At 33.0% G+C, this 26,745-nt stretch overlaps 1 protein-coding gene across 1 annotated transcript in view; it reads left to right on the top strand.

Annotated features, from left to right (window-relative positions):
* Positions 1–11,856: 11,856 nt before the first annotated feature.
* Positions 11,857–26,745, top strand: part of LOC124361057 (probable ATP-dependent DNA helicase HFM1) — a 40,079-nt gene continuing 25,190 nt past the window's right edge. The window contains exons 1-7 of the mRNA XM_046815093.1: positions 11,857–12,142; positions 17,103–17,183; positions 17,278–17,403; positions 19,896–20,128; positions 20,616–20,806; positions 22,011–22,161; positions 25,173–25,308. Of these exons, the coding sequence (XP_046671049.1) occupies positions 12,064–12,142; positions 17,103–17,183; positions 17,278–17,403; positions 19,896–20,128; positions 20,616–20,806; positions 22,011–22,161; positions 25,173–25,308 (997 nt within the window). The 5' untranslated portion in view covers positions 11,857–12,063. The remainder of the gene's footprint in view (positions 12,143–17,102; positions 17,184–17,277; positions 17,404–19,895; positions 20,129–20,615; positions 20,807–22,010; positions 22,162–25,172; positions 25,309–26,745) is intronic.

Here is a 26,745-nt window from a genome sequence, read left to right as displayed (position 1 = left end):
ATACACAACCACCTTAGAGGCTTTGTCACACACCGCCTGAATGTGCTCCCAATACCGAAGACGGCAGTCGAGTAACACACCCAGGTACTTCGCCGCAGTCCACTGGTTTGGATGATCTAATCTTGAAAGATAAATGCGACTGAATTTGTTTATTTTTTCTTTGACTGTTGGGATGTTCAAATCTTGATGTAGCGTTTTATTGGATACATACCATAACGCGTTTGCAATTTTTCTTAACAATTTTTATTGATTCCGTTATAGTATCTCTCGATTTGAGTTGCTTGCTGTGCCCCATAACTGCACACCATATGTCCATACAGGTTTTAGGATAGTTTTATATAATAGTATCTTGTACTTCAGACTAAGTTTTGATTTAGATCCGAGAAGCCAATTCATTTAATTTGTTTTTAAATTTAGCTGTTGTCTTTTTGTCCAAATGTGGGATTTAAGCCTTCTGTCTAAGCGCATGCCCAGATATTTACCTCAGTTACTTGGGTTAAATGAACGTTATTCAATGTAACTGAAGGACAAGAATTTTGATTTAACGCAAACGTTATGTGAGCTGATTTATTTTCGTTAATTTTGATTCTCCATGTCTTAAACCAATTGCATATAAGTTATGTTGTAAGTAATAAGATGCTCGAACACAATCTTTATGGACTGACAAAACTGCAGTATCATCTGTGAAAGCTACAATTTGAGTATGTTTATTTTCTGGGAGGTCAGCGGTATATAGTAAGTATAAAAATGGACCAAGTACACTTCCTTGAGGAACTCTGGATTCTATTGAATACAGCTGAGTAAGAACATCATGGTATTTTATGTAGTGCTGATGTATAAATTTGATTTATTTGTTATAAAATTATCAGTGTGGGTTGGTTTACGATATATATCGAACTATAATCGCTTTGAAATTGTGTTTTTGATTACCAATATATCTAAAAAGGGAAATGAGTTGTTGGACTCAATTTCATGAATAAATTTATTTAATGCTGGAGTAAAATGAATTTAGTTAATTTATAAAGTCATCGAGGTTTTAATTTTTGTTGAACACTGCAAATATATCGTCAACGTAGCGAATCCAAATTCTAGGAAAAATATGCTAGATAGTTGCAATAAAGCAACACAAAGGATTTTCCATTGCTATTACAACAATGACACATTCCATCCGTTTGACAATGAAATAAGTTTTTGAATTGAAAATTATTTTAATTCATACATACATCAATGAGAAGTTTGTACTCTTCAACTTCTTTAATTGTTGAATGTATAGATTAAAATAAATCTTGTATTAAAAGAATCGCAGTCTTCATGGGTACAATAAGATAGTGGTCTGAAGCCGAATATGTTAAACCCCTTGCTTTTAGAGCTCCGTATAATCCTAGAAAATCCGGATACATAATACTTTTCTGCCTCGTTGATTTTAAAAAGTCCTGAAAATATACTTCCATATGGCAATATTCAGAAATGCAAAACGAGCAAGGTAATTTAAATGACAATAATAAACATATCGCAATGCGGTAAGTGGTAGGGTCGTTATTTAAAAACACAAGAGTGGATTTGGAATTCTGAAAATTGGTGACGGAATTTCTGAAAAATATCAATGCATGGCTGGTCTCTCAAAATGAAAAAGAAAATCTACGACAAAATATGGCTTCAACGCCAAAAATTTAGTCCTTAGAAAGACTGTAGGAGAAACAAGAGAATAGTTTGTAAATACCGAGAAGATAGAGCACGGCGAGAACGAGAGAGGAGGTTTGTTCATGTTATAAGGATCCGAGGATTGTCAGAGATGAGGTGATAAAGATTGAAGATAGTGTTGTAGCGGTCCCAGTTTGCTCAGTCTAGGGGGTGGGAAGGGTAGGTGTGGTTTTCACAAGTTAACGGCGTAGTAGAGTTAACTGTTAACGGTACTATCCGAGGGCGCCACCTTGTTTCCAGTAGTAGTGTGGTAGGAGAACGGAGTCAGAACAAGGAAAAGACCCGTTACTGAATGATGTTGTAAAATTAATGACCTTATAACCAACCAAAGTAAGAGTGAGTTAAATACAAGGTAAATTTAAGAAAAGGAAATACATGTAAGAAAGCTAAACTCATTCAATGTAATCATTAAGTTTAGAAAAATTCTAAGAGCCTGTTTTTTTTTTTTTTTTTTATTGCACAAGAAACATTTATCAAATGAAATATTTATTAAAATTATGTAATTTTACATTTCATATCATGGAAAAAGGTTTGATTAACATTTCTGTATTTGGATCTCAACAGTCTGAGGGTACAGGTAACCCTTAGATTTATCAATACAATATACCCTAAACACCAGTAATTATACACTAAACAACATTACCTTGGCCGGCCACTAGTACTTCTGGTATTTTACCCATAGATATCAATCAAACAATACTTACATAAACTAGACACATATTTACACAAAGCACATTAAACATCAATATGTATCCAATAAAGAAAGATATTTATAAGTAATTATTCAACTACGTAGATCACAACCATACGCCTCCGTAAGGGCTCACGGTCAGGGAGGAAGGCACAGTAGCAGGTATAGCACGGGCACTGGGTGGGTAGTGGTACGCAGACCTATGTGGAGGCACACAAACCGCTCCCGAACAAATCCCTGAGCACAATTCAGACAATAGAATCTACAAAAATATTTGACACTAAAAGATGTATAATAGTTGCTTCAGAATAGCACGTAAAATTTTATGTTAACAATAATAACAATGAAACCTAAATATTCCGTGAAATAATCTTAACATGAAGTATTTTGAGAGATATATAATCGGTTTGTAATGTAAATAACCCCAAAAATTAACTATTAGTCAATTACTCAATCTACAGTAGTCAATATAATGAGATATAGTTAATTAAATTCCAAAAATAAATTATTAACTAAAATAAGCTTTAAATAGAATTCACTTGAAAACATCTTTTCATATTTGTTTCCTATTCTACAAATGCCTTTTCTTACTTACATTTTGACAAAGCACGTAGCATAAATTATCAACATTTATTATCCTGAATTTACAAACAACAGCAAAAATAAAACAGACTAACAGATAATTTTTAACTTATAGGCCACACAACACTATTTATTACCTAAAGTACATTTTGTTGTTATTTCAAATGCATTATTTAAAATAAAAGTCCTAACCATTGCAACAACATATGTTTGGATCTAAGAAAATATGAACCATTAAAACACTATGATAATATTTACAATCTGAAAGGATTTATATTTATGAGTACAACTTACAAATTAATAAAGGCTCAAGTAATTTCTGCTTCTTAATTTCACTAATATATTTACTCTGGTTGGTTGAGAAAAGAAAAATTAATTCCAAGTATCTGTATTCAAAAGTATTTATAATTTCTTGGTAGCACACATTATTTGACTTAAAAGAATATTAAAATACCTCACCTTGGCAACAATCCAGTAATGGGCCAGGAAGGGAGCAATGTAGGTAAAGACATTATAGATAACCTCGTGGAGACTCAATTTCCAACTGAACAATCTTCAAACTATCGCCATGAGAGAGAGAGAATAAGCCTCGTGAAGCCTGACAGTCAGTAACAAAGTCCAACAGGAAGTAGGAGTCAATTGTTGTTTGGCCAGCTGGAGCTGCAGCTGTTTAATAGCCAGCTGATATGGATTTTCCAGGTTGATCAGGCCTGTCTGCCAAAGTTAATAAAATCTAACTCTTACTCTCTGTTATAAAATTTAAGGTTCACAAAAAAAAAATGTTACACCACCCCCTCTCTCATGAGAAAATTTCCCAAATTTTCATCCGTTACTGAAGATAAGGTTTTAAGTCCGAGGTATGCCAGGTGCCCATGAATTGCCCATCTTCTGATTGGAGCTGATAGGTCACTGGAGATATTTTCTTCTTAATTCGGTAAGGCCCAACAAATTTTGGAAAGAGTTTGGATGACTTGTAGTTGACTGCATCCGCTTGGGTGAAGTTCCTCTTCCATACAAGTTGACCTTCTTTAAACTGCTGCTCTCTCCTCCGCAGGTTGTATCGTTGAGCATTAATCTCATGTGCCTTCTTCATCCTTTCTTTGATCTCCTTAAAAACTTCATTCAAGCGCGTCAGTTTCTGGAGGTGATCACCTGCATCGGAAAGCTGAGGCAAATCTTCTTCACCAAGATTCCCAGATCCCTCACCCGATAAGTTGATCTCATGTCCGAATACAAGAAAGGCTGGGGAATGACCAGTGGTCTCATGTACTGCCGTTCGTAGGGCACACCCTATCTGAGGTAACTTAATATCCCAATTGCGGTGATTATCCCCAACATAAGATCTCAACATGTTCCCTATAGTTCGGTTCACCCGCTCCGTTGGGTTTGCTTGAGGATGATGACTAGGAGTGTAGATAGTCTTCACTTTATATTCCTTGAGCAAATCTCGAAATGGTTGACCAATGAATTCAGATCCATTGTCGCAAATCACAATGTTAGGAACCCCATATACCAAGAATACATCTTCCTCCAAATGTTTAGCAACAAGTCTTGCAGTTGCTGCTCTTAATGGAAACAGAAGGGTATACCTGCTGAAGTAATCCACCACTACCATCAGGTACTTGTAACCTCTTGATGATCTTACAAAAGGTCCCATCAGATCCAGACTTATTGTCTGCCACGGTCGGTCCACTACTCTCTGAGACCCCATAAGTCCTGCTGGCTTTAAGGTAGCCGACTTAGCTTGCTGACACACCCTACAGCGAGATACATATGTTGCGGTGTCCTTCCTCATCTTAGGCCAATAGTACTTCTGTAAGAGTCTGTGGTAGGTTTTATACGTGCCCAAGTGTCCAGATGTAGGAGCGTCATGAAATTGTTTGAAGAGTTTCCCACGCTGATCCTTGGGTACAACTAGCTTCCAATCTTCTTGCTCATCACCAACCGAAGTAGATGAAGGGACACACTTCCAGAGCTGATTATCGACAACTTTCCATGAAGAGTAAAGGTCAGGCTTTTCTTTTACTGAGTCGATCATCTTCAGATACCACTTGTCCCCAATCGGAAAACAGTTAGTGAGGGAATCAACGATAAATTCTGCAGGTACAGATTCTAATGGGTTCCTAGATAAAAGATCCGGAACGACGTGTTCTTTACCTTTGCGATGCAGCAAAGTGAAGTTAAAAGGTTGAAGACGTAATGCCCACCGTGCTAATCTTCCTTGAGGATCTTTTAAATTATGAAGCCATAACAAACTGTGATGGTCAGTTACAACAACAAAGTGAACTCCTTCTATATAAGGGCGGAACTTTTCAATTGACCAAATGACGGCCAAACACTCCCGCTCTGTAGCAGAAAACTTTTGCTCAGTTTTGCTCAACGTCCGACTTGCATAGGCAATCACATTTTCTCCTTCCTCTGACATTTGGGAGAGTACCGCTCCAACACCAACAGCCGAAGCGTCACAAGAAATGGTAAATTCCTTCCCAAAGTCTGGGCAAGAAAGGATTGGAGATTTTACAAGGTTACCCTTTATATCTTCAAAAGCATTCTGAGCTTCAATGGTCCACTTAAAGTTGTTATGTTTCCTCAGCATTGAAGTAAGAGGATAAAGACGAGAGGCAAAATTTGGGATAAACCTCCGATACCAACTTGCAGTACCGCAGAATGCACGGACTTCCTTCACTGAGCGAGGGGTAGGAATTTCCAAAATGGCTTTCACCTTTTCAGGGTCAACTCTCAGGCCATTAGCATCGACAATATAGCCCAAATATCGAAGTTCAGGTTGGCAAAATCGGCACTTGTCTTGATTTAAGGTTAGATTAGCTGCTGCTAGCCGCTTGAAGACTTCTTCCAGAATTTCAAGATGTTTCTCAAAGGTCTGTGTGACTATTATTACGTCATCAAGGTAGATAAAGACAAAAGGTTCCAAGTCCATCCCTAATATATTATCAACCAATCGTTGCCAGGTGGCTGGTGCATTGTGGAGTCCAAATGGGAGAACATTAAAGTGGAAAAGACCTCTTCCTTGGATTGTAAAGGCAGTTTTCTCTTTACTTGAAGCTTCAAGGGGAATCTGCCAGTAAGCGCTTTTGATATCCAACGCAGACAAGTATTGGGCATCCCTTAAGCGATCCAAAATCGAAGTGACATGAGGTAAGGGGTAAGCATCTCTGCAAGTGACTGAGTTGACTTTCCGGAAATCGACGCAAAACCTTTGGCCACCATCAGGTTTGTCCACAAGTATGATTGGGGAGGACCAAGCACTTCTTGAAGGTTCTACAACGCCCTGTTCAATCATTTTATCAAGTTCGGCATACACAAGCTGCAATCTAGCGGGAGACATGGGATAGTAGCGTTGCTTTATGGGAGAAGCATCTCCAGTGTCAATTTTATGCTGCACTAAATGGGTTCTTCCTAATTTCTCTCCTTGATTGCAAAAGTACTTCTCCAAAAGATTATTTAAGTCTTCCCTTTGTGACGTAGTCAATACGGTAGAGTCTTGTAGACCAATTGCACATATCTGGCCTCGTGTTGGTGGGTTCTCAGAAAATTCCCAGGACTTCTCATAGGCGTCCATAACAATATGCATAGCATTCCAAAAATCTATCCCCAAAATAATTGTTTGAGATAGAGAAGGTACAACAATGACAGATAAATGTTTTGTTTTATGAGCGAGAGTAATAGGAATGTTGGCTCTTCCAATAATCTTATGTTTCTGGTGGTCAGCAGTTTCTACAAATTGGTTGGACAATGGCCGAATTTTTGCCGGGAACTTATCAAAAATCCACATCAGGTCTCTTCCGATCACTGTATTTGAAGCTCCAGAATCTAACAATGCTTTGCAACTAAATCCAAAAATTCGAATTGGTAGATAAGGTCGCGGATCATTAGCGGAAGTTTCAATCAGAAAATTTATACCTTTAGGCAATGAAGCCAAATCACAATTGGACAACTTATTGGTTGATGGTAAATGAGATAAGGGAGGTACTCCTAAGATGCCCGAGGAGGCTCCCTTCGTACCCCGTTTTTTTGAACTACACTTAGGACAGGTTGTTTTGCGATAACCAGCATGCCCACAGCCATAGCAGAAAAGTTTCCTCTCTTTAGGACAATTACTGTACATGTGGCCTTCCTCACCACAATTCCAACATTTGGACTTCCTTGGGGCAAAACTCGTAGGTTTATTAAGTGCATGAACTTGATGATTTGAGGAATTCTTGCGATTATCAGTGCGAGAGTAAACTAGATCAGGTTCTAAGACGGTTTCTGGCCTAGGAGGAGGCCTACTATTTGTAGTTCTCAATCTTCCCAGCTCAGCCTTACGTCCCATTTGTCGGAGTTCATCAATAGAAGAGATCACAAACATACAGAGTTTGTCCTGCAAATAATGATTTAGATTCTTAAGAATCTGACGAAGCCTGATGGGTTCCGGAATTGGATTTGACAAACGACCATAAAGACCCTCCATAGAAGCAATGAAAAGATCAATATGCTCTTGATCGCCTTGAGTTCTGTTCATAATCTCCTGCAGCAACATATCGTCATAATCCGGCGTCTGAAAAACAAGTTTCATCTCCGTACACAATTGCTCCCAGGAATTGACTCTGCCCACAGTCGACCGATACCAAATTAAAGCATTGCCGGTAAATAAATCAACTGCTGACCTAAAAAGTTGAGCTTCAGAAACTCCGCGAGCATGACGAAGTTCCTCAACCCGCTGCAAAAATGCACCAATGCTCTGGCCAGGACCATTACTAAACTGTAAACCCCATTTGAAGACTGGTATAGGTTTTGCAGTTTCTGCCTCTATACATGACTGATCAGATTTCAGTTTCCTATTTTCAACCATAGTAGATATTCCTTGTCCAGCATGTCCAAGAGGGGGAAGGTGCTTTTCTTGTGCGATATTCTTCCGATTTACATTTCCTTGAGAGGGTGGAGTTTCTGTATTGGTACCTTGGGAAGTGCCTCCTTCTTCCGCAGTATTCACTGACGTATCTTCACTCGCCTTCTTTCTTCAGCACCGTCCAGCTTCTCCGTTACCTTAGATGAGAGGGAAAGGAAGGTATCCAGCATGTGTTTTGATCTCTGTAATAAGTCGTCTTTTTCCTCCGCTGTGTCTTTATCCCAGTCCAGATCCACAGGTATACGCTCCACTCGCAAGTAAAGATGCCAAAGGCGGGCAGAAAGTTTTCGATATTCATTGTCTTTTGTATTTCCTTCATAATCTTCAACTAGCTCTGACAGGTCATTGAATTTTTCCTCACATTCTTCAAGTTCGGTTTCAGCATTTAGATTACTGATAACGTCTTCCTTAATCTCAACATTATCAAGAAAAGCTTGAGAGAGCCTGGATCTCAATTGATTTGCATTTCCTGTAGTAGCTAAACCTCTAAGTTTCAACTCATATTCATTTTCATGACGACGTAAATAATATGCATTCATGGTGACAGCAGAAACCAAATTCCAAAGTGAAAAACGAACACTCACACAATTTAAGAAAAGATAATAGAGGTGTAACAGTCAGTAAACAAAACCACTAATAATTACGAGTACCGACAAAAGTGTTGCAATATACAACAAGTTAACCAACCATAATGTCCATATCAATCACCATCAGAACAAAAAAAATCACAAATATATTTAGTCCCCACACAAGCCAGGTCCCACGTTGACAGCGCCAAATGTAGCGGTCCCAGTTTGCTCAGTCTAGGGGGTGGGAAGGGTAGGTGTGGTTTTCACAAGTTAACGGCGTAGTAGAGTTAACTGTTAACGGTACTATCCGAGGGCGCCACCTTGTTTCCAGTAGTAGTGTGGTAGGAGAACGGAGTCAGAACAAGGAAAAGACCCGTTACTGAATGATGTTGTAAAATTAATGACCTTATAACCAACCAAAGTAAGAGTGAGTTAAATACAAGGTAAATTTAAGAAAAGGAAATACATGTAAGAAAGCTAAACTCATTCAATGTAATCATTAAGTTTAGAAAAATTCTAAGAGCCTGTTTTTTTTTTTTTTTTTTTTTTTTTTTTTATTGCACAAGAAACATTTATCAAATGAAATATTTATTAAAATTATGTAATTTTACATTTCATATCATGGAAAAAGGTTTGATTAACATTTCTGTATTTGGATCTCAACAGTCTGAGGGTACAGGTAACCCTTAGATTTATCAATACAATATACCCTAAACACCAGTAATTATACACTAAACAACATTACCTTGGCCGGCCACTAGTACTTCTGGTATTTTACCCATAGATATCAATCAAACAATACTTACATAAACTAGACACATATTTACACAAAGCACATTAAACATCAATATGTATCCAATAAAGAAAGATATTTATAAGTAATTATTCAACTACGTAGATCACAACCATACGCCTCCGTAAGGGCTCACGGTCAGGGAGGAAGGCACAGTAGCAGGTATAGCACGGGCACTGGGTGGGTAGTGGTACGCAGACCTATGTGGAGGCACACAAACCGCTCCCGAACAAATCCCTGAGCACAATTCAGACAATAGAATCTACAAAAATATTTGACACTAAAAGATGTATAATAGTTGCTTCAGAATAGCACGTAAAATTTTATGTTAACAATAATAACAATGAAACCTAAATATTCCGTGAAATAATCTTAACATGAAGTATTTTGAGAGATATATAATCGGTTTGTAATGTAAATAACCCCAAAAATTAACTATTAGTCAATTACTCAATCTACAGTAGTCAATATAATGAGATATAGTTAATTAAATTCCAAAAATAAATTATTAACTAAAATAAGCTTTAAATAGAATTCACTTGAAAACATCTTTTCATATTTGTTTCCTATTCTACAAATGCCTTTTCTTACTTACATTTTGACAAAGCACGTAGCATAAATTATCAACATTTATTATCCTGAATTTACAAACAACAGCAAAAATAAAACAGACTAACAGATAATTTTTAACTTATAGGCCACACAACACTATTTATTACCTAAAGTACATTTTGTTGTTATTTCAAATGCATTATTTAAAATAAAAGTCCTAACCATTGCAACAACATATGTTTGGATCTAAGAAAATATGAACCATTAAAACACTATGATAATATTTACAATCTGAAAGGATTTATATTTATGAGTACAACTTACAAATTAATAAAGGCTCAAGTAATTTCTGCTTCTTAATTTCACTAATATATTTACTCTGGTTGGTTGAGAAAAGAAAAATTAATTCGAAGTATCTGTATTCAAAAGTATTTATAATTTCTTGGTAGCACACATTATTTGACTTAAAAAAATATTAAAATACCTCACCTTGGCAACAATCCAGTAATGGGCCAGGAAGGGAGCAATGTAGGTAAAGACATTATAGATAACCTCGTGGAGACTCAATTTCCAACTGAACAATCTTCAAACTATCGCCATGAGAGAGAGAGAGAATAAGCCTCGTGAAGCCTGACAGTCAGTAACAAAGTCCAACAGGAAGTAGGAGTCAATTGTTGTTTGGCCAGCTGGAGCTGCAGCTGTTTAATAGCCAGCTGATATGGATTTTCCAGGTTGATCAGGCCTGTCTGCCAAAGTTAATAAAATCTAACTCTTACTCTCTGTTATAAAATTTAAGGTTCACAAAAAAAATGTTACAGTGTCATAGCTATAAGACTATAAGAGGGAAGAAAAAGCAGCCAGAGTTCAAAAAGTGACACTGATGAGAAGTATGGTGCTAGTTATGATTAGCCAACAGGGGAAGGAGTGTGAGGAAATTAAGAAATGCATACCGGTCTGCTGATGAGTGAGGAGCCCTTATCTCTAACTCCGCGCTTATGTACTTACGAGATAATATCTGTTAAAATACAATAAATAGGCTTTGCATTCGTGTTGGTCTAAATTATTTTATACACTTTATCGTATAGGAACTATTGATAATATTTATATATATTTTTCACGCATGTGTCTGAGTATGAAAAGTGTAATATCAAGTCTCGTCGGCGAGGTGGCACTGAAGTGGTTTCACGTGTCATCGGGCGGGTGCTCCGTAAAATTTTACGAAAACTAAAAGAAAATTTTTTAAATGTAATATCTGCAAAAGTAAATCAGCCTCCATACAAAGCAATGAAGATTTGGCGAAGATCTTCTTCAGGCCTTAAATATAATGAAAATAGAAATTATTTCCGTTTAGAAGCTGAAGTGGGACTTATTGAAAGAGCTCTGCGATAAAATAAAAGATCCTAACGTCAAAATTAACACACTGAAATGAGAGCAGTGCAAGCTGAAGGTGAGATATAATGGGTTGTAGCAGAAATGGAACCAACTGAGCGGATAGGTACGAGACCTGCGGATTCGAGGCTTACGAATCTGTACTCTCGGAGAACTAATATCGAAACCTAATCTTTATCTTTTACACTAGCTGAAGACATTTATAAAGTTTTAAGCTAAATTTCCTAAAACTCGGTGTGGAGTATAAGAGAAAAAATATTAGAGCATATCGTTTGAGAGAGTATTTGAAATAAACTAGTCCACACTCCAATTATAATATTGCTTGTGTTTCGAAGCTTAAGAGACGAGTAGTACGCAGTTTCAAAGAAGAACAACTTGCAGTCAACAGGTATTGCATATGATTATAAATTAATTTAAATAAATACTCTAGATAAAATAAGTATACAAGAATTGCAATAAATAGTAAAACTTTTGCCATTATGAATGTTGTAAAAGATACTTATTGCGCCAAAGGGTTTAATTTGAAATAAACTAAAGTTAGATAATATACAGAGGAGATAGAGAATAGCGAAGCATCATGGTAACAAAATAAACCTTTTAATTGTACTTCTAGAGCACTTGTTTGTTTTTTGATTGAGTTTTTTTTTTTTTGAAGAAGTTGAGTTGATTGTTATGATTTTGATTTGAATATCGTTAGTTCTAAATCTAAAGCTGAAGTTTTGTTGTAATTACAGTGCATTTATACTTATTATCTTATTCTGTAGTTTAAATTCTTTATCTCTTAAAATGTTATAAGTTGTAAAGATACTGCTTATGTAAAAACCTAGTACTTGTTGAGAATATTAATTTGTTGGGTCTGTAGAACCTGGAAAACACAATGGAAAATAACAGCACTCAGTGGAAACCAAAAAACAAGTCTATTTGTGATCTCAATTTGAGATTAGTTTCTGAAATAAGTATCCTTTAATGACCAAAATATTATTGAATTAGAATGTTAATTTTTTATTGTTTGTATTCTAAGGATTTAGATATACATTAATGATGTTCATTTAAGTACAATAGCATAATTGGCAACACGATAGGTATTTCCATAAATAAAGAATAATTTAAGGGATGTTGGAGGTAACTTCAAGCAGATAAAAAATTACCTTTTGAAACAGCTACAGTATGTTAAACGTCCAAAACTTGAATGATTGATAATATCGAATTACGATTAGAACAATTCAAATGCTGTCAAACATGTTTACCCTGTTAAGTAATATTGTAAGTACTATGCTCAGATCATGTGTGAAGATTATCTTTAACTTTGGTAATACTGCTACCATATTTATGATAATCTAATCTATCTTTTGTTTAAAGTTTAGGTACAGTGGGGTTAACAACCTGGCAAAATAATAGTTTTGCGTTATTAATCTATTGTTATCATCCTCTTGAACAAAAATGTATATAGTTTTAGGAGGTGGAAGTCACAAATAACTGCGTTTTTTAATAATTGCAATTAAATTTGTGGTTATATACTGTACTGTGCTTCTTGTTAGCTATGCTTTTCAGCGTTATCTGCTCCAGATAGCTTATCTGAGTGTTCTGTGGTCAGAACAGTTTAGTTATGCACCATTTAGCGGTCTGTGCAGTCTCTTCAATAATGGCATGTGTTATTTTTAAATCAAGAAAAGCTATTTGTATATGGTCAGAAAATACCACGTGATACGCAAGTACATAGTATGTATATACGAAGTTATGGTTACGATAGTTTTGCTTATTTATTAAACTTATACTTGTTTTTTTTACACTATTTATTGGTTTGTTGAAGGTTTGGTTCAATTTGTATGCATTTTTTCAAATTTATTTCCATTCAGACTGGAAACAAGATTCGTCTTATTAACCTATTGTTATTGTACTTCTTAACAAAACTATATAAGGTTTTAGGGTATTAAAATGACAAATAATGAATTTTAGAATGTTCAAAGTGTAACTACTTTTCTTTTAAGACAGTAGGAAGTTATGGTTTAGGTGAACTTACAATATTTGTGTTTTTTTAAGTTGAGTTTCCTATTAAGCAGTAATGGCTGGAAGCATTCGTGATCAGACCATTTAGAATTTTTTTGCTCAGGAGGAGAATAGTAATAATTTAATAACTCTAAACTCGTATTTTGCGGGTTGGGCGTTAACTTCACAATTACCAAAGTTTGTTATTGATATGGGAAGGTTTAAAGGATATCAGGATTTCTGACATTTGCCATCGTTACATGTTACAAAAAGTATAACATATGTAAACTAATCTAAACATACTTGTATCGCGTAACAACGAGAAGTAGACAAGTATAGAGCGGCCTACTTTTTGCCAACATTACTTCCTTTTGGCAGAAAATACAAGATCTGATTGCCATAATGACATCTAATTTTCACAATAAATAAAATAAAGTCTGTTCTTTCTAATAATGAAGCTTTTTAGGTCCCTGGTATGAAAGACTGGTAAAAATATAGTGGCCTCCAAATAATACCAAAGTACCCATTCCTTTTATTTTATTACAATTTATCAAGTGTTTTATCTGTATTTATAGTAGCTGATTTTTATGTATACTTATAGTAATTGGTACCAACAGAACCAATAATATTTTATGCATAATTAAACATGAGGCATAATTTTATATTTGTTAATGTATTTTTCTGGTTATGTTTATTTTATGTATTTACATTTATTAAGTCTTACTTGTATATATTTCTTGATTATTTTACCTATTTATCACTCAGATTTATAGATAAGTAAGAGATGTAGATTTGTAGATGTTTGTAATTTAAAAGATTATATATTGGCCTAATATAAGGCTTTTCGCTTATTTTATAGAGAACTAGTTATGATAGCTTCTAAAACATTTACTTTGCAGTAAACAGGCAAAATTAAGCATTTTGGTCTTTTGTACGCCGCACAATCCGGTGTGTCAAAAGACAAATTGGCACAACCTCTTAAGGATTAATATGTTATCTATAGATTTTTCAAATGGAAATTGGATAATAAGTGAATAAGATACCAATACTAATTAATTAAAAATTACGAAGGCCCAAAAAACTAAAAAATACATTCCATTCAAAGGGAAAAAATCTCTCTTAGGTAGGGTGATAAGCTATTTGATAGGGCTGATGGTTCTTGAGTAGAGCATTTAGCCCTCGGGTAGAATGGTTAGCTCTTTGCTAGAATGACAAACCCTCAGATAGGCTGTTTGGTTCAGAAGTAGGGTGATAGGCTCTCAGATAGGGTGGTAAATCCTCGGGTAGGGTGGTTGGCCCTCGGTAGGGAAGAGTCACGAGTTAGATTAGGTAAGTTTTTGGTACCTTTATGAACAAAATAAAATTTCTTTACTGTTATTCTGATATTTTTAAAGGAGTTTTTTTTGGTTAAGGTACCAGTATTATAAGCTTAAGATAGTGAGATTAGGGTTTCCCAACATTGAGGGATTTTCTTTAATGGGGAAATTTTTCTTATTGCATCTTTCCTAATTTTTTTTAAAATATTGGTATACTTAACACTTTTTAGGTAATTTCCAATAAAAAAGCCTATTGTTTTCATTAGTGGTTGTAGTTAACGACTTCCACTGTGAGGGTCATCTTCAATGCTTAAGCAACCTTCACAAACTCATTTGTGCTATTCATAAGTTTGACTCTTTTTCATCATCTCATCTTCATAAGCATGAATTAACAACTTAGATGTCTCACTAGGTGACTGTTGAAGCAAAACACAGAATTTAATGTTTGATTGCTGGACCGTAATTGCCATTTTTATGAATCGAGAAAGTTAATTTGCAGACACACGAAAATATTCTTTACAAGTAAACACTGGCAACTGGGTTATATTAACACTAAACATATTCTCTCCCCAGGAATAGTACCAACTGCTGCAAAAAAAATTTCTACCGCTGAGTTCGCTAGGTGAATATTTAAATCGATTCCTGAAACTTTTTGACTTTAACTCTTATTATTACATTTTTTCAAATTCAGAAATATTCCGCGAATATGTTTCAATTTCTCTCTTCATAGAAACCTTCTGCAGACTTCTACAAATATTGTAAAAGAAAGAATTAACATATATCGGTCCGGCCGTTCTTGAAATCAGCGCTTAGCAACACATTTTGTAATTGATTTTTATTTATAAGATTATTTCTTATTTCTAAAAATGAAAAACATTTTGTCTCTGCATATCTATAAATTTTACAGTACTAAACTTCGCTGTTGAACTTTATGTTTTATTGTAATAGAATACACTGATTAGCAATTGAAATACAATTGTAAAATTGTTACGTGCAATAAAAACTTCTTGAATAAAAAAATTGTGAACAAAAATTAAGGTTATGTTTATTTTTTGGTTTTTGAGTGTATAAAATGTTAATATATAATATATATTAATAATTAATAATATAAATAATATCAATATTAATAATAAATAATAATTAATAATATTATTATAATATATAATAATATATATATATAATATATATATATATATATAATAATATATATTAATTTATATAATTTATATTAATTATAAATTATATAATTTTTTATCATTCGTCTTTTGTTTGTCAAAAGACAAATGATAAAAAATTAGCAATAAATAACAAATTTATGACACTGTTTATTCCTGTACACGAATTTGCTAACAAAGGGCACAACATTTTTTGATAACACCTCTAAAAATACTTTAAGCATTTTTGGCAAGAAAAAGTTCAAAAATATGTCTGATACTAAAATATTTAATAGGTCTAACTTAAAATTTACAACGTAAGTTTACAAAGTAATAGGAATTTTCATTTTGTGAAAAAAATTATTCATTCGGATACATTAATGTTGTCACCTTCAAAATAGTCCCCATTAGATATTATGCACTTTTGTCAGCGCTTTTTCTAATCCTCGAAACACTTCTCAAACTCGATCTTTGGATAGCCTTTAACTGTCTCAGTAATGCATTTTTAATTTCATCTATACTTGTAAAACAACAGCCTTTTATTGTTCTTAAGGTTCTTTTTAATTTTGGAAATAAATAATCACACAGAAACATTTCTGGAGAATATGGAGACTGAGTCATCGTTACAGTTCTGTTGTTGGTCAATAATTCATGAAACAAACACCAATGAAGCAATGTGTACAGGTGCATTGTCATAGTGAAAAAGCCACATATCTGGGCGTTTTTTAAATTGTCTCACGCAAATGGCGTTGAACATGCAGACCTTATTAACCTTGTGACAAGAATTCATGAAGCACATGCACAAGCATAACTTTCTTTTTTAACTTCACTTGTCAAATCTTTTTCGGTCTTGGTAATCCAAAATGCCTCCACTGGGAATATTGAGCTTTATTTCAACATCATATCCGTAAACCATGTTTCGTCATCTGTTATAACATATTTCAGGAATTCTATATCGTCATTGATTTCATTTAGTAACTTCCATTCGCCGCTGTTCTTGTTCAAAATTCAACACATTTTGCTGCCACACATTTCATAGCCAAACTTCACCTTAGGCCTTTGTTAAATTTCCTACACTGTTACACTTTCTTTAATTTTTCATATAACATGTTATACGAATTCTTTGATCTTTTTTTAACTAACGAAAATCATTGAGTTCTTAAAATACGGCTAACCTTAGCAGCTGCCACTGGAAAGGTTAACAGTGAATACAGCTAGAAATTTTATTATACTTCAGGAGCATGGGTACCAATTTAATAAAATAATCTTGACAATTGGACTCTCCATACCTTGAAACTTAAAAATTCTTATTACTTTTTGAACTCACTTCATATATAAAAATTAAGGTACCGCTACCTTAAAATTAAACTCAGTTACATTTTTTTGTAAGACAGCTATTTCTTTGCAATTGTACTTTAGGATAGTAGAAATAATAATATGGATTTCTTAACAAGCAACAGGTCCTCGATATCAGCACATTTTTACACATCCTTGCTTCAATGCAATTCAGTCAAAACTCATGGACACTATTTTACAAACAGGTAAAATTGTAGTGAGATCATTGATTTATATTAATTTATTACTTGATTATTCATCATGATTATTCATTGGTTTGAATTGTATCATGATTTTTAGATGAACCTCTTGTTGTATCTGCCCCCACTGGATCTGGTAAAACAGTACTGTTTGAACTTGCCATAGTAAGATTACTACAAAAAATGGAACTGATGGAGGATCCTGAGGATTTTAAAATTGTTTACAGTAAGTAATTTGTCTATAGAAAGTAATTATTTAGATTAGGAAAGGTTCTGGTCTTATACACGAGCCATCCAACAATGTAACGATTTTATATATTTCAACTATAATAATAATCATTTGCTAAGAAGAACAGATAAGTAGCACAGATTTCCATATACTTTTTAAAATTAATTTGTTTGATATTTATTTTTTATAGTAAAGTATTTGAATTACATATGTTATTCATCGTAACTAGAGCATCTAAATTTATAAGCTGCTTATTTTTTCATTACGTTTAAAATACATGCTGAATATAATTTTGTAATATTATATTGCCTTCAGCTGTAACAATGTGTATCAAAAACTGTCGAGTGAAATTTAACTTGTTATTTATTTTAATTTCTGTACACATTTCCAATAAGTGTATACAGCATATTAAAAAAACTTCTGTCAAAGTAAATAAGAAAACTATAGTGTGAATCTGTTTACAAAGTGTTTGAAATGCAGTATTTATGGATAAAAAGTACAATATATTCAAATGTTAGAAAGGATTTAATTACATTCAAAAGTTACAACATTTTAGAGGCCAAATTATTTTTAAATTTTAAATATGAACTTACAATTTTTAGTTGAAAAATGAGATCTTTAGAGGGTGATAGTGCATGCTGGTATTTGGCAAGTATTGCATGAGAGCAAGAGAAACTTAACTGCAGGCATATCAACTAGAAGTCCAATAATTGTAATAAGGTTTTTCAAGTCAGTAATCAGTAAAATACAATGATTTTAAATGTTTTGTTACAAAATTAAGGATCTTTCATGTAATTTGATAATATTATTCTTCAATTAAAGTTTCTTTTAATGAAAGTTTATACAAATTTATTATACAACTAAAATTTTAAAAGATCTCAAAAGTTTATACATTTGTAACAAGTTATCTGCTTCTGCACTGATTCTCTGTGCCATAATGTAATGTGAGAAAGGACAAAATTTTAAATAATGAGTCACTATCATGGGGGAAGGATGTCCGAGGGTTATGTGAGAATCATGAGATTAAGGAACAGTATTGTGGGTAGCACAAATAATTCTTCATATAATTCCTTCCTTATAGACAATATTCTTCAGTTACAGATTCATAGAGAACTGTGGTAGTGTCAGGTTATTAAAGAATAATATTAGACAAATGAAATAAAATGAAATATCAGTGTTTATAAAGCACTAACATAAAAGTTTATTAATGGACGAACGTCTGACACAAATGATGACCATTGTAAAACAAATGGTGCATTGTCAAAATACAAAATAATAATACTATATTATTAAAACTAACATGAGCCAAGACCAAGTTGTAGAAACATTTACTTTTCTCTAAAGTCATTTCAATCCAATTTATCAGTATTCTTTCACTGTGTAAAATGGTTTAGCCAATAACCACAATAAAAATTAAGATTAAAATGTTTTAAAAATTCTTTATTGTAAACATCTTAAGATCTACTGGTCAGTAGTTCCATAATACTGCTCAGGGTTTCTCCTTACATAGAGCTCAGTGATGAATAGGAAGATGGAAGTCCATTGCATGTCTAGTATTGGAGGAGTGCATGCTACAAGTTCTAGAGACTCCTCTCATGGACATAAGTGGAAATCTCTAACACATATAAAGAAACAACTGTCATAACATATTGAGATATTAATAAACGTATGACAACTATCCCTTAATTGTGAACTGGCTAGTGCTTTTACATCCTTGTCCTGTATCATCAAATTATGTTGTAGGTTACCTCTGGATAATTTAACCAAAATCTGAAGTCCATAGGGAAGATATGTTTTGAACAGGGGCATAACCATTGAGACCAATCCCCCCTCCAGAAATTGAGTTTCATCTTATGAGTATTATCAGTCAAATACAAGTAAAACCATTCAAAATTTTAAAAATATGTTTGAACACTAATGTATACATATCCTTATTAGTTTTTATTTCATTTTATTCTTAATACTATACATACGCTCTTAATCTCCGAAATTATCCCCACCTAAAATAAATTTCTGGGTATGCCCCTGCTTTTGAATAAAACAATGTAACCTGGTTTTGTATTGCTATGTCACTAATTATTTTAATTCTATTCATTTCAAAAGGGCTAGCTAGAGCTCAACAATATAGAACTCTCAATGTGTTGTATCCATTTCAGATTTTCAATTGTTATCCCCAATTACTTTACCTCTGTGACAGCCATTACGTTTTAGTAGATGAACTACTTTATCTTTTTTTCCATCCCTTATGATCTGATGGGTTTTAGCTTTATTTATCAATCACAGGGCTATTATTGTGGTAGTAGTCATATTTTTTAAATATATCTTTCAATCATACAAGCAACAAGGGACGTTTTACAGTCTAACAATTACTGTCTCAATGCTGCTAGAGTCCATTTTTAAATTTTGTGTTTTGCCAAGTAGAACGTCTGTGTTATCTATATAGCAATTAGACTATTTCTACTTTAGATATGACATGTCATTATTTTTAGTGGCTCCAGTTAAGGCTCTGTGCACTGAAAAGTATATGGAATGGCTTGATAAGTTCAGTCCTCTAGGATTGAACTGCTTGGAAGTGACGGGAGATTTTGAAAACTTGGATTTCAAAGGCATCCAAGATTATCAGTTGATTTTTACTACACCTGAAAAATGGGATTCAATAACTCGAAAGTGGAAAGATTATTCAACAATTGTTCAACAAATCAAACTCTTTCTTATTGATGAGGTAAGTTTTATCGACATAAACCTTTTTTTTAATTTGTAAGATATTTTTCATATAGTTATCAATATATATATATATATATATAGTTTATTGATTCAATACTTATTGAAATTAATTTAGGCTATTGCCACTTATACAAATTTAATGAATGTAAATAGAAGTCATTTGACAGGTATTTGGTCTTCCGATCATATGTTAGTTTGGTTATTTAAACACATATGTGAAAGAAACGGCCAAATACAAAATAATTGAATCGTAAAAAGTGAGGGCTCTGTGGTGTAATGGTTAATGGTAGCACATTCACCTGGTAAGTGAGAGATCCGGGTTCGAATCCCGGCGGAGCAAGTACTTTTTGCGATTCAATATTTATTGAAATTATATATATATATTATTATAAAAAACACATGTTATTATGTTACTAGAAATGAGGTGTTTATAGCACAGGGATATATAATATCTTAATGTGCTATAAATTATTTTTATTTTAAAGGTTCATTTGTTGAATGAAGAAAAGAGAGGAGCAGTATTGGAAGTGGTTGTCAGTCGGATGAAAACAATACAGAAGACTGTAGCAGACTCATTCAGAGTGAGATTTATGGCTGTGTCTGCCACAATACCCAACATTGAGGACATCGCACTTTGGCTTGGAGACTCTCAGAACATACAAGCCAATTACGAAAAGTAAGATAAACTCTCATCAAATTGATATAAAACTTCAGAAATCAAAATAATTCGTTTACTTACAAAATTGTGTTACAAAATATTTTATTACAGTAGCTTCTATGAACCCTAATATTATTAGAGAATAATTTATATTTAATTTTGTCAAATCTTTCTAAAAATTACAACGTTTACATAAACTTATGTCGTAAGGAACTATTTTAACCCTTTTAGTGCCATATTTTTCAAGTTATGTTCTACCAGTGCCAGGCATATATTACAAGTGTGTACTTACCAGTGCCAGAGAGTGTCTATCCCTTTTTGCTATTTGCTGGCAAATAATTTGTATCTATTGAACACTAGCAGAAGTTGCTTTCACTAGCACGATGTCACACTAACATACACACTGAATCTATTTGCAATGATTCCTTGATTCTTAACTGTCCTAAATATTTTATTAAGAGATTCATAGCTTATGAACAATTTTGAACAAAAAATACAGGCCAGAACTAGCTAAAAAATGTAAATGAACTGACAAAATGTTGTGTTTTGTGAAAGAAAATTAATTATGGCATCTTTTATGTTGTTATTTGTCTGATAAGAAAATAAATAAAAACTGGTATAAAGTAAAACTATCTGCATTCAGAAACAAAAAGTACAGAATTAAAATTTGTTTCTTTGTACTTGCGTTTCTTTTAAGAGATCTCATTCTATAACATATTATCTCTCAAGCAGGTAAAAGCTTCATTAGAATCAAATTAACACAGTAATCTGTTGGTTTTATAAATGTTCCACTCTGAGTTTGTAACAGTTTAATAGTTTATAACAAATGAAATGGTATATAATTGTAATTTATTATTTGTACTGTTAATTATCTAGTAGGTACATGAGTATAAATACTTTGTGAGTAAGCAGCATGTGGAGTAATAATAATAGGAGAATAAATATTTTTAGCATTAGGATAATAAATAATTAATTATGGAAGATTGGGAATATATTCCAATGTGTGAATAAGATATGATGTATGATCTGAAATTGATTTGTGATGAAAAGTATAACATTAACACAAATTATAAGTGTAGAACTGAAATGCTACTATTATAGTCTGCTATTACAGGGCACGATAGCAAAGGTTTTATTATGTCACTACAAATAGTAGTATACAATTTTCACACTATAAATCAAACAATAAAAACATTATATTTAAATCAGTTTAAAATTCCAGAATAGGCGAGGAGATGAGACCAGTTACTTTGAAGAAAATTGTGAGAGGATATCCGTGTTCTCAGAATCAGTCTCCTTTTCTGTTTGACATCAGCTTGAGCTACAAACTGAAACATATCATAATGGAATATTCAGAATGTAAACCTACCTTGGTAAGTAAATATTACTATGAATATTTTCCTTGTATTGCTTAAAAAATTCATTATGTAGCAAGAATTCCAAAATAACAACCACATAATTGAACAACATAGTATAATAATAAAGGGAGAGGGGCTTCCCTCTTACACTAATGGAATTTTAATCCCAATAAACTTTTTTAAGGGAAAATAATCCATACTCTTTTACAAATTTTATTAACATCCTTGGGAATTGAAACTGTGACCTCTTGGTTTGATAGCTGCAACCTTATCTCTATGCTACGATGAAATTAAATACAGATTCTTACTGCTGTGTGTTTAAAAGAAATAAGGAGTTGCTACTTATTAGAATTGTATTACTTATTACAAGGGTTATTGTGAAACATATCAGTGATGTGCCAAAAATCCCAAGCCATTTTTGGATAAAATGTAAGTATTTTGTAAAAAAAAACTCATAGCTAGGATCTTATTTTTTAAGGTATCAAGCTTAATATTTTTTTAGTATTACGTCTTATTAAATTTAGTTCACAAACAAATGAAAAAAAAAAAAAAAAATAATATTGTGAAAATGTTTTATTTTTAAATAAATAAATATATATAAATATTTATATATATATATATATATAAATATATATTTATATATATATTTATATAAATAAATAAATATATATATATATATATATATATATATATATATATATATATATATATTTATATAACCCAGCAAGTGAGAGATCCGGGTTCGACTCCCGGCGGAGCAAGTACTTTTTGTGATTCAATGTTTATTGAAATTAAATATATATATATATATATATATATATATATATATATATATATATATATATATATATTTATCCACAATATCTATTTATGTTATGTTAAACTTAATTCTTATTCTATGAAACTAAAATTATTGGCCTATTTTATTCAGAAGTTAAGTAACATACATTTTTGTAACGATATGTCATTTTTCATTTTTGCCAAGTTTTTTGCAAGTAAATTTAACACAAGCTTTGAAATTTATAGTACTTAACATAAAACCAAAGTTATTTCTGATAAAATAATTAATAAATATGTTTTCAGAAATGTCAAGATAGCTATCACTCAAATCGTCACTACACACATCCACACTAGTTAGTAATTTTTGTGTTTTCAATTACGAGAGACTTCAAATGATTCCTTTAATTAATTTTCAATTAAAATTAGCAGCAATGTAGTATTTAACTGTTGTGCTTTATAATGTTTTAGTCTAATAATAATAAACAAAGTGGAATATTCACAACATAGTGAAATGCAGCTGTATGCGACAATCAGTGAGCAGTCAGCTGAGATGAATTGCAACTTCTCAATCACAGACTGACAAAATACACAGTCAAAGCTTTATGAAGAAATATGTTTCGATGCAATACATATTTTTACAAAAGTTTGTGGAATTCAGAGCATTTGGTAAAAATAGGTGGTCAGTAAATAATAAAAAGTAGATGTCAGGAGTTGACACCATATTTACAACGTCTGTATAATACGGACAATGGGGTTAAAAGGGTTAAACAAAAGTTGTTACACACTGTCTTCTTTTACACGTTTGCTACTATCACATATTATATTGCTATATAACATACTTTTGGAGCTAAATTTATAAAATCGGACTTACCAGACGATGTTGTAATGATAAATTAGACAATATTACTTAATTAATTTGTTGCACTACATATAAATAATGTAACAAATTCTGGTTTGTTTTTTCCTACTGCTCGTCCCTCAAAAGTGTAGGAAGAAATTTTGCACTCACTTGTCTCATTTGAAAATTATTGGTTAAAATGCTGTGAACTGAACTGTACGAAATGTGAAGATCTTCCGATAGCTCTCGAATAGTCATTCGCCTGTTTGAACGAATTATTGTTTATACTTTTCGCACATTGTCATATGTTTTTGAGGTCAATGGACCTTCCAAATGCTGCTCGTCTTCAACCAACTCATTTAGCTTTTAAATCAGTCATACCACTTATACAGTCTCACATTATTGCCATACACAGATTTAAAAATTTCATGAGCTTCTTTGGCATTCTTTTCCAACTTAAAACAAAACTTAATGTTAGTGCAATCTGCAATCTAGCGGCTCTGGCAGTTGACTGACAAGCTCCAACATGTTGAAACTTGTTGCTGCCTGTCTCAACAGATCACGCTACTAGGCAAATTACATCTTATGGATGTAGTGTCAGAAGTTGCTGCTATAAAAGTTCATTCCTCGTATTTATTGATCACACCTCATATATAAACGAGATCTTTAAGTTTCGTGGGCTGGAGAGTCTGATTGTCAAGATTTTTTAAGTTAAATTGGTACTCATGCTCCTGAAGTATAAAAAAATTTCCAGTTGTATTTATTGGTCACTTTTTCCGTGGTAGCTGCTATGGTTAGTCATGTTTTATGAACTTAACAATTTTTGTGTACTTAAAAAATTTATCAAAGAATTTGTTTCAAATGTTGTGTGAAAAATGAAATAAACTATAACAAAGTGTGGGAAATGTTAACAAAGGCCTATGGTGAGTGAGTCAAACAAGAGTTTACAAGTGATATAAACTTTATAAGATGGCTGTGAAGATATTGAAGATGAATGCCACAGTATGGATGCTCTGGATGCCCCAGTACATCAACAGCTGATGCAAATGTGAAACAAAATGGGAGAAATGGTTATGAACGATCGCAGCACTATGATCAGAGAAATTGGCTCATCTCATAATTTTATTCAAATGTTTTGAGTATAAAACGTAGATCAGCAACATTTTTTCTAAAATTGTTGGATTTTGAACAAAGACAACTGCAAATTAAAATATAACAAAATTTCCAGCTGTATTCATTATTAACCATTTCAGTGGCAGCTGCTAAGGTTAGATGTGCTTTATGAACTCAACGGTTTTCGTTTGTTAAAAAAAGATCAAAGAATTTGCTAAATAAATAGGCCAATAAAGATACTGATTAATAATTAAATTACAACAAATAAATTCAACCCTTTTCATTTTCTTTCTAGGTATTTTGTTCTACACGTAAAGGGGTGCTTCAAACTGGCGGTGTTCTAGTAAAAGAAATCTCGTACACATTTACACCTGAACAGAAGATGAAATTAGAAAAAGTAGCATCACAGTTGGCTGATGGCAAAGTTTCAGGTAATAATAATAATAAAAGAAACTGGTTGGAAATAATATGATAAAAGAATATAAAAATAATTCTATGTCTCAAGAACAAATCTTTTTGTTTACTGGTTTCCTGTTAAGTGAATTCAATGATGAGTGATGTAATCTAAGTGAATAGTAGGCTTGTTATACCATATTATTTGACAGCATCCATTAATATAGGAAGAATTTTGGCTCTTGAAATGTTTGATCAAACACCAGTGTTCGTGCAGTATCTCACTATCTCAAGTACTTTGTGCAATTGATCTCGATCAAAAACCTGATACAGGGAAGCAAAGTATTCTCCAAACTTTTGGAAATCACTGATTGTTTAAGGTGTCTGATGATAAATATTATTAGACTTTTTGGTCAAAATCAAAGTAACTTTATTACATGATTATTAAGAACAGTAGTTTGTCAGATTATAATACAAAGTTATTATAATACAATTATAATATAATAGTTGTGATTTAAAAGTTGGTGTTTAAATGTTGAACATCATGTGGTTCTTGCATTTGCACATTCCAGAAACTCTTCAGTAGTCTAGGCAGGTTTCTTAAGAAGAAATTCTCAAAGCGAGTTATTCAGTTTGTCACCAATCAATCAATCAATCAGTAGGCTTTATTCGTGAACATCAAGTACAGAATAAGGGTCAACAATCGATAAAACAAATTAAAAAATTAAATCTAAGTAATACATAAGGTCATGTCTCTCCTTGGGATGTTCTACAGCATGTCACAAATTCTTCCAGGCTGTAGATTGATTCTCTCAGCAACCAGGTCTTCAGGCTTCGTTTTAGAATTTCAGGATTGTCTTCTTTCAGCTTAGGTGGGAGTAGATTATAGAGTTTCGCTCCTGCATATGATGGTTTTTTGGAAAATAGAGATGTCCTGTGTATTGCCAGGCTGAAGTCTTGAGCATGTCTTGTTTGCAGGCCATGAAGATCATCATTTCTAGTAAGTCCTTGTTTGGAGGCATGTACAATGACTTCAATTATATAAATAGCCACAACTGTCAATATTCTTAGTGTTTTAAATACCTCTATACAACTATCTTGATGTTGGAGGGAAGCCATGATTCTTACTGCTCGCTTTTGAATGAGTAGGATCCGCTGAAGGTTCTTTGAGGACGAGCTGCCCCATAGAATCACTCCATATCTAACATGAGACTCGAAGAGCGAGTGATAGACTGTCTTTGTAGTCAATTCTGTACTCACTGCTATGGTTCTTCTCAGTACATACAAAGCGGTGTTGAGTTTTAAGCAAAGAGAATCAATGTGGCTGTCCCATGAAAGTTTGTCGTCAAGAATCATTCCAAGGTGCTTCGTTTGTTCAACTGTTGCGATCTTGGGTGTTCCAGAGACTTTGTTCTTGTGCTTACCCAAAATCATCTGTGTTGTCTTCTCTTCGTTAAAGACCAAGTCGTTTGCTA

This window comes from Homalodisca vitripennis, chromosome 4, assembly GCF_021130785.1.
Source record: "Homalodisca vitripennis isolate AUS2020 chromosome 4, UT_GWSS_2.1, whole genome shotgun sequence".
Classification (NCBI taxonomy): Eukaryota; Metazoa; Arthropoda; class Insecta; order Hemiptera; family Cicadellidae; genus Homalodisca; species Homalodisca vitripennis.
The sequence above is the reverse complement of the archived record's forward strand: the minus strand, read 5'-3'. Positions and strand labels throughout refer to the sequence as shown.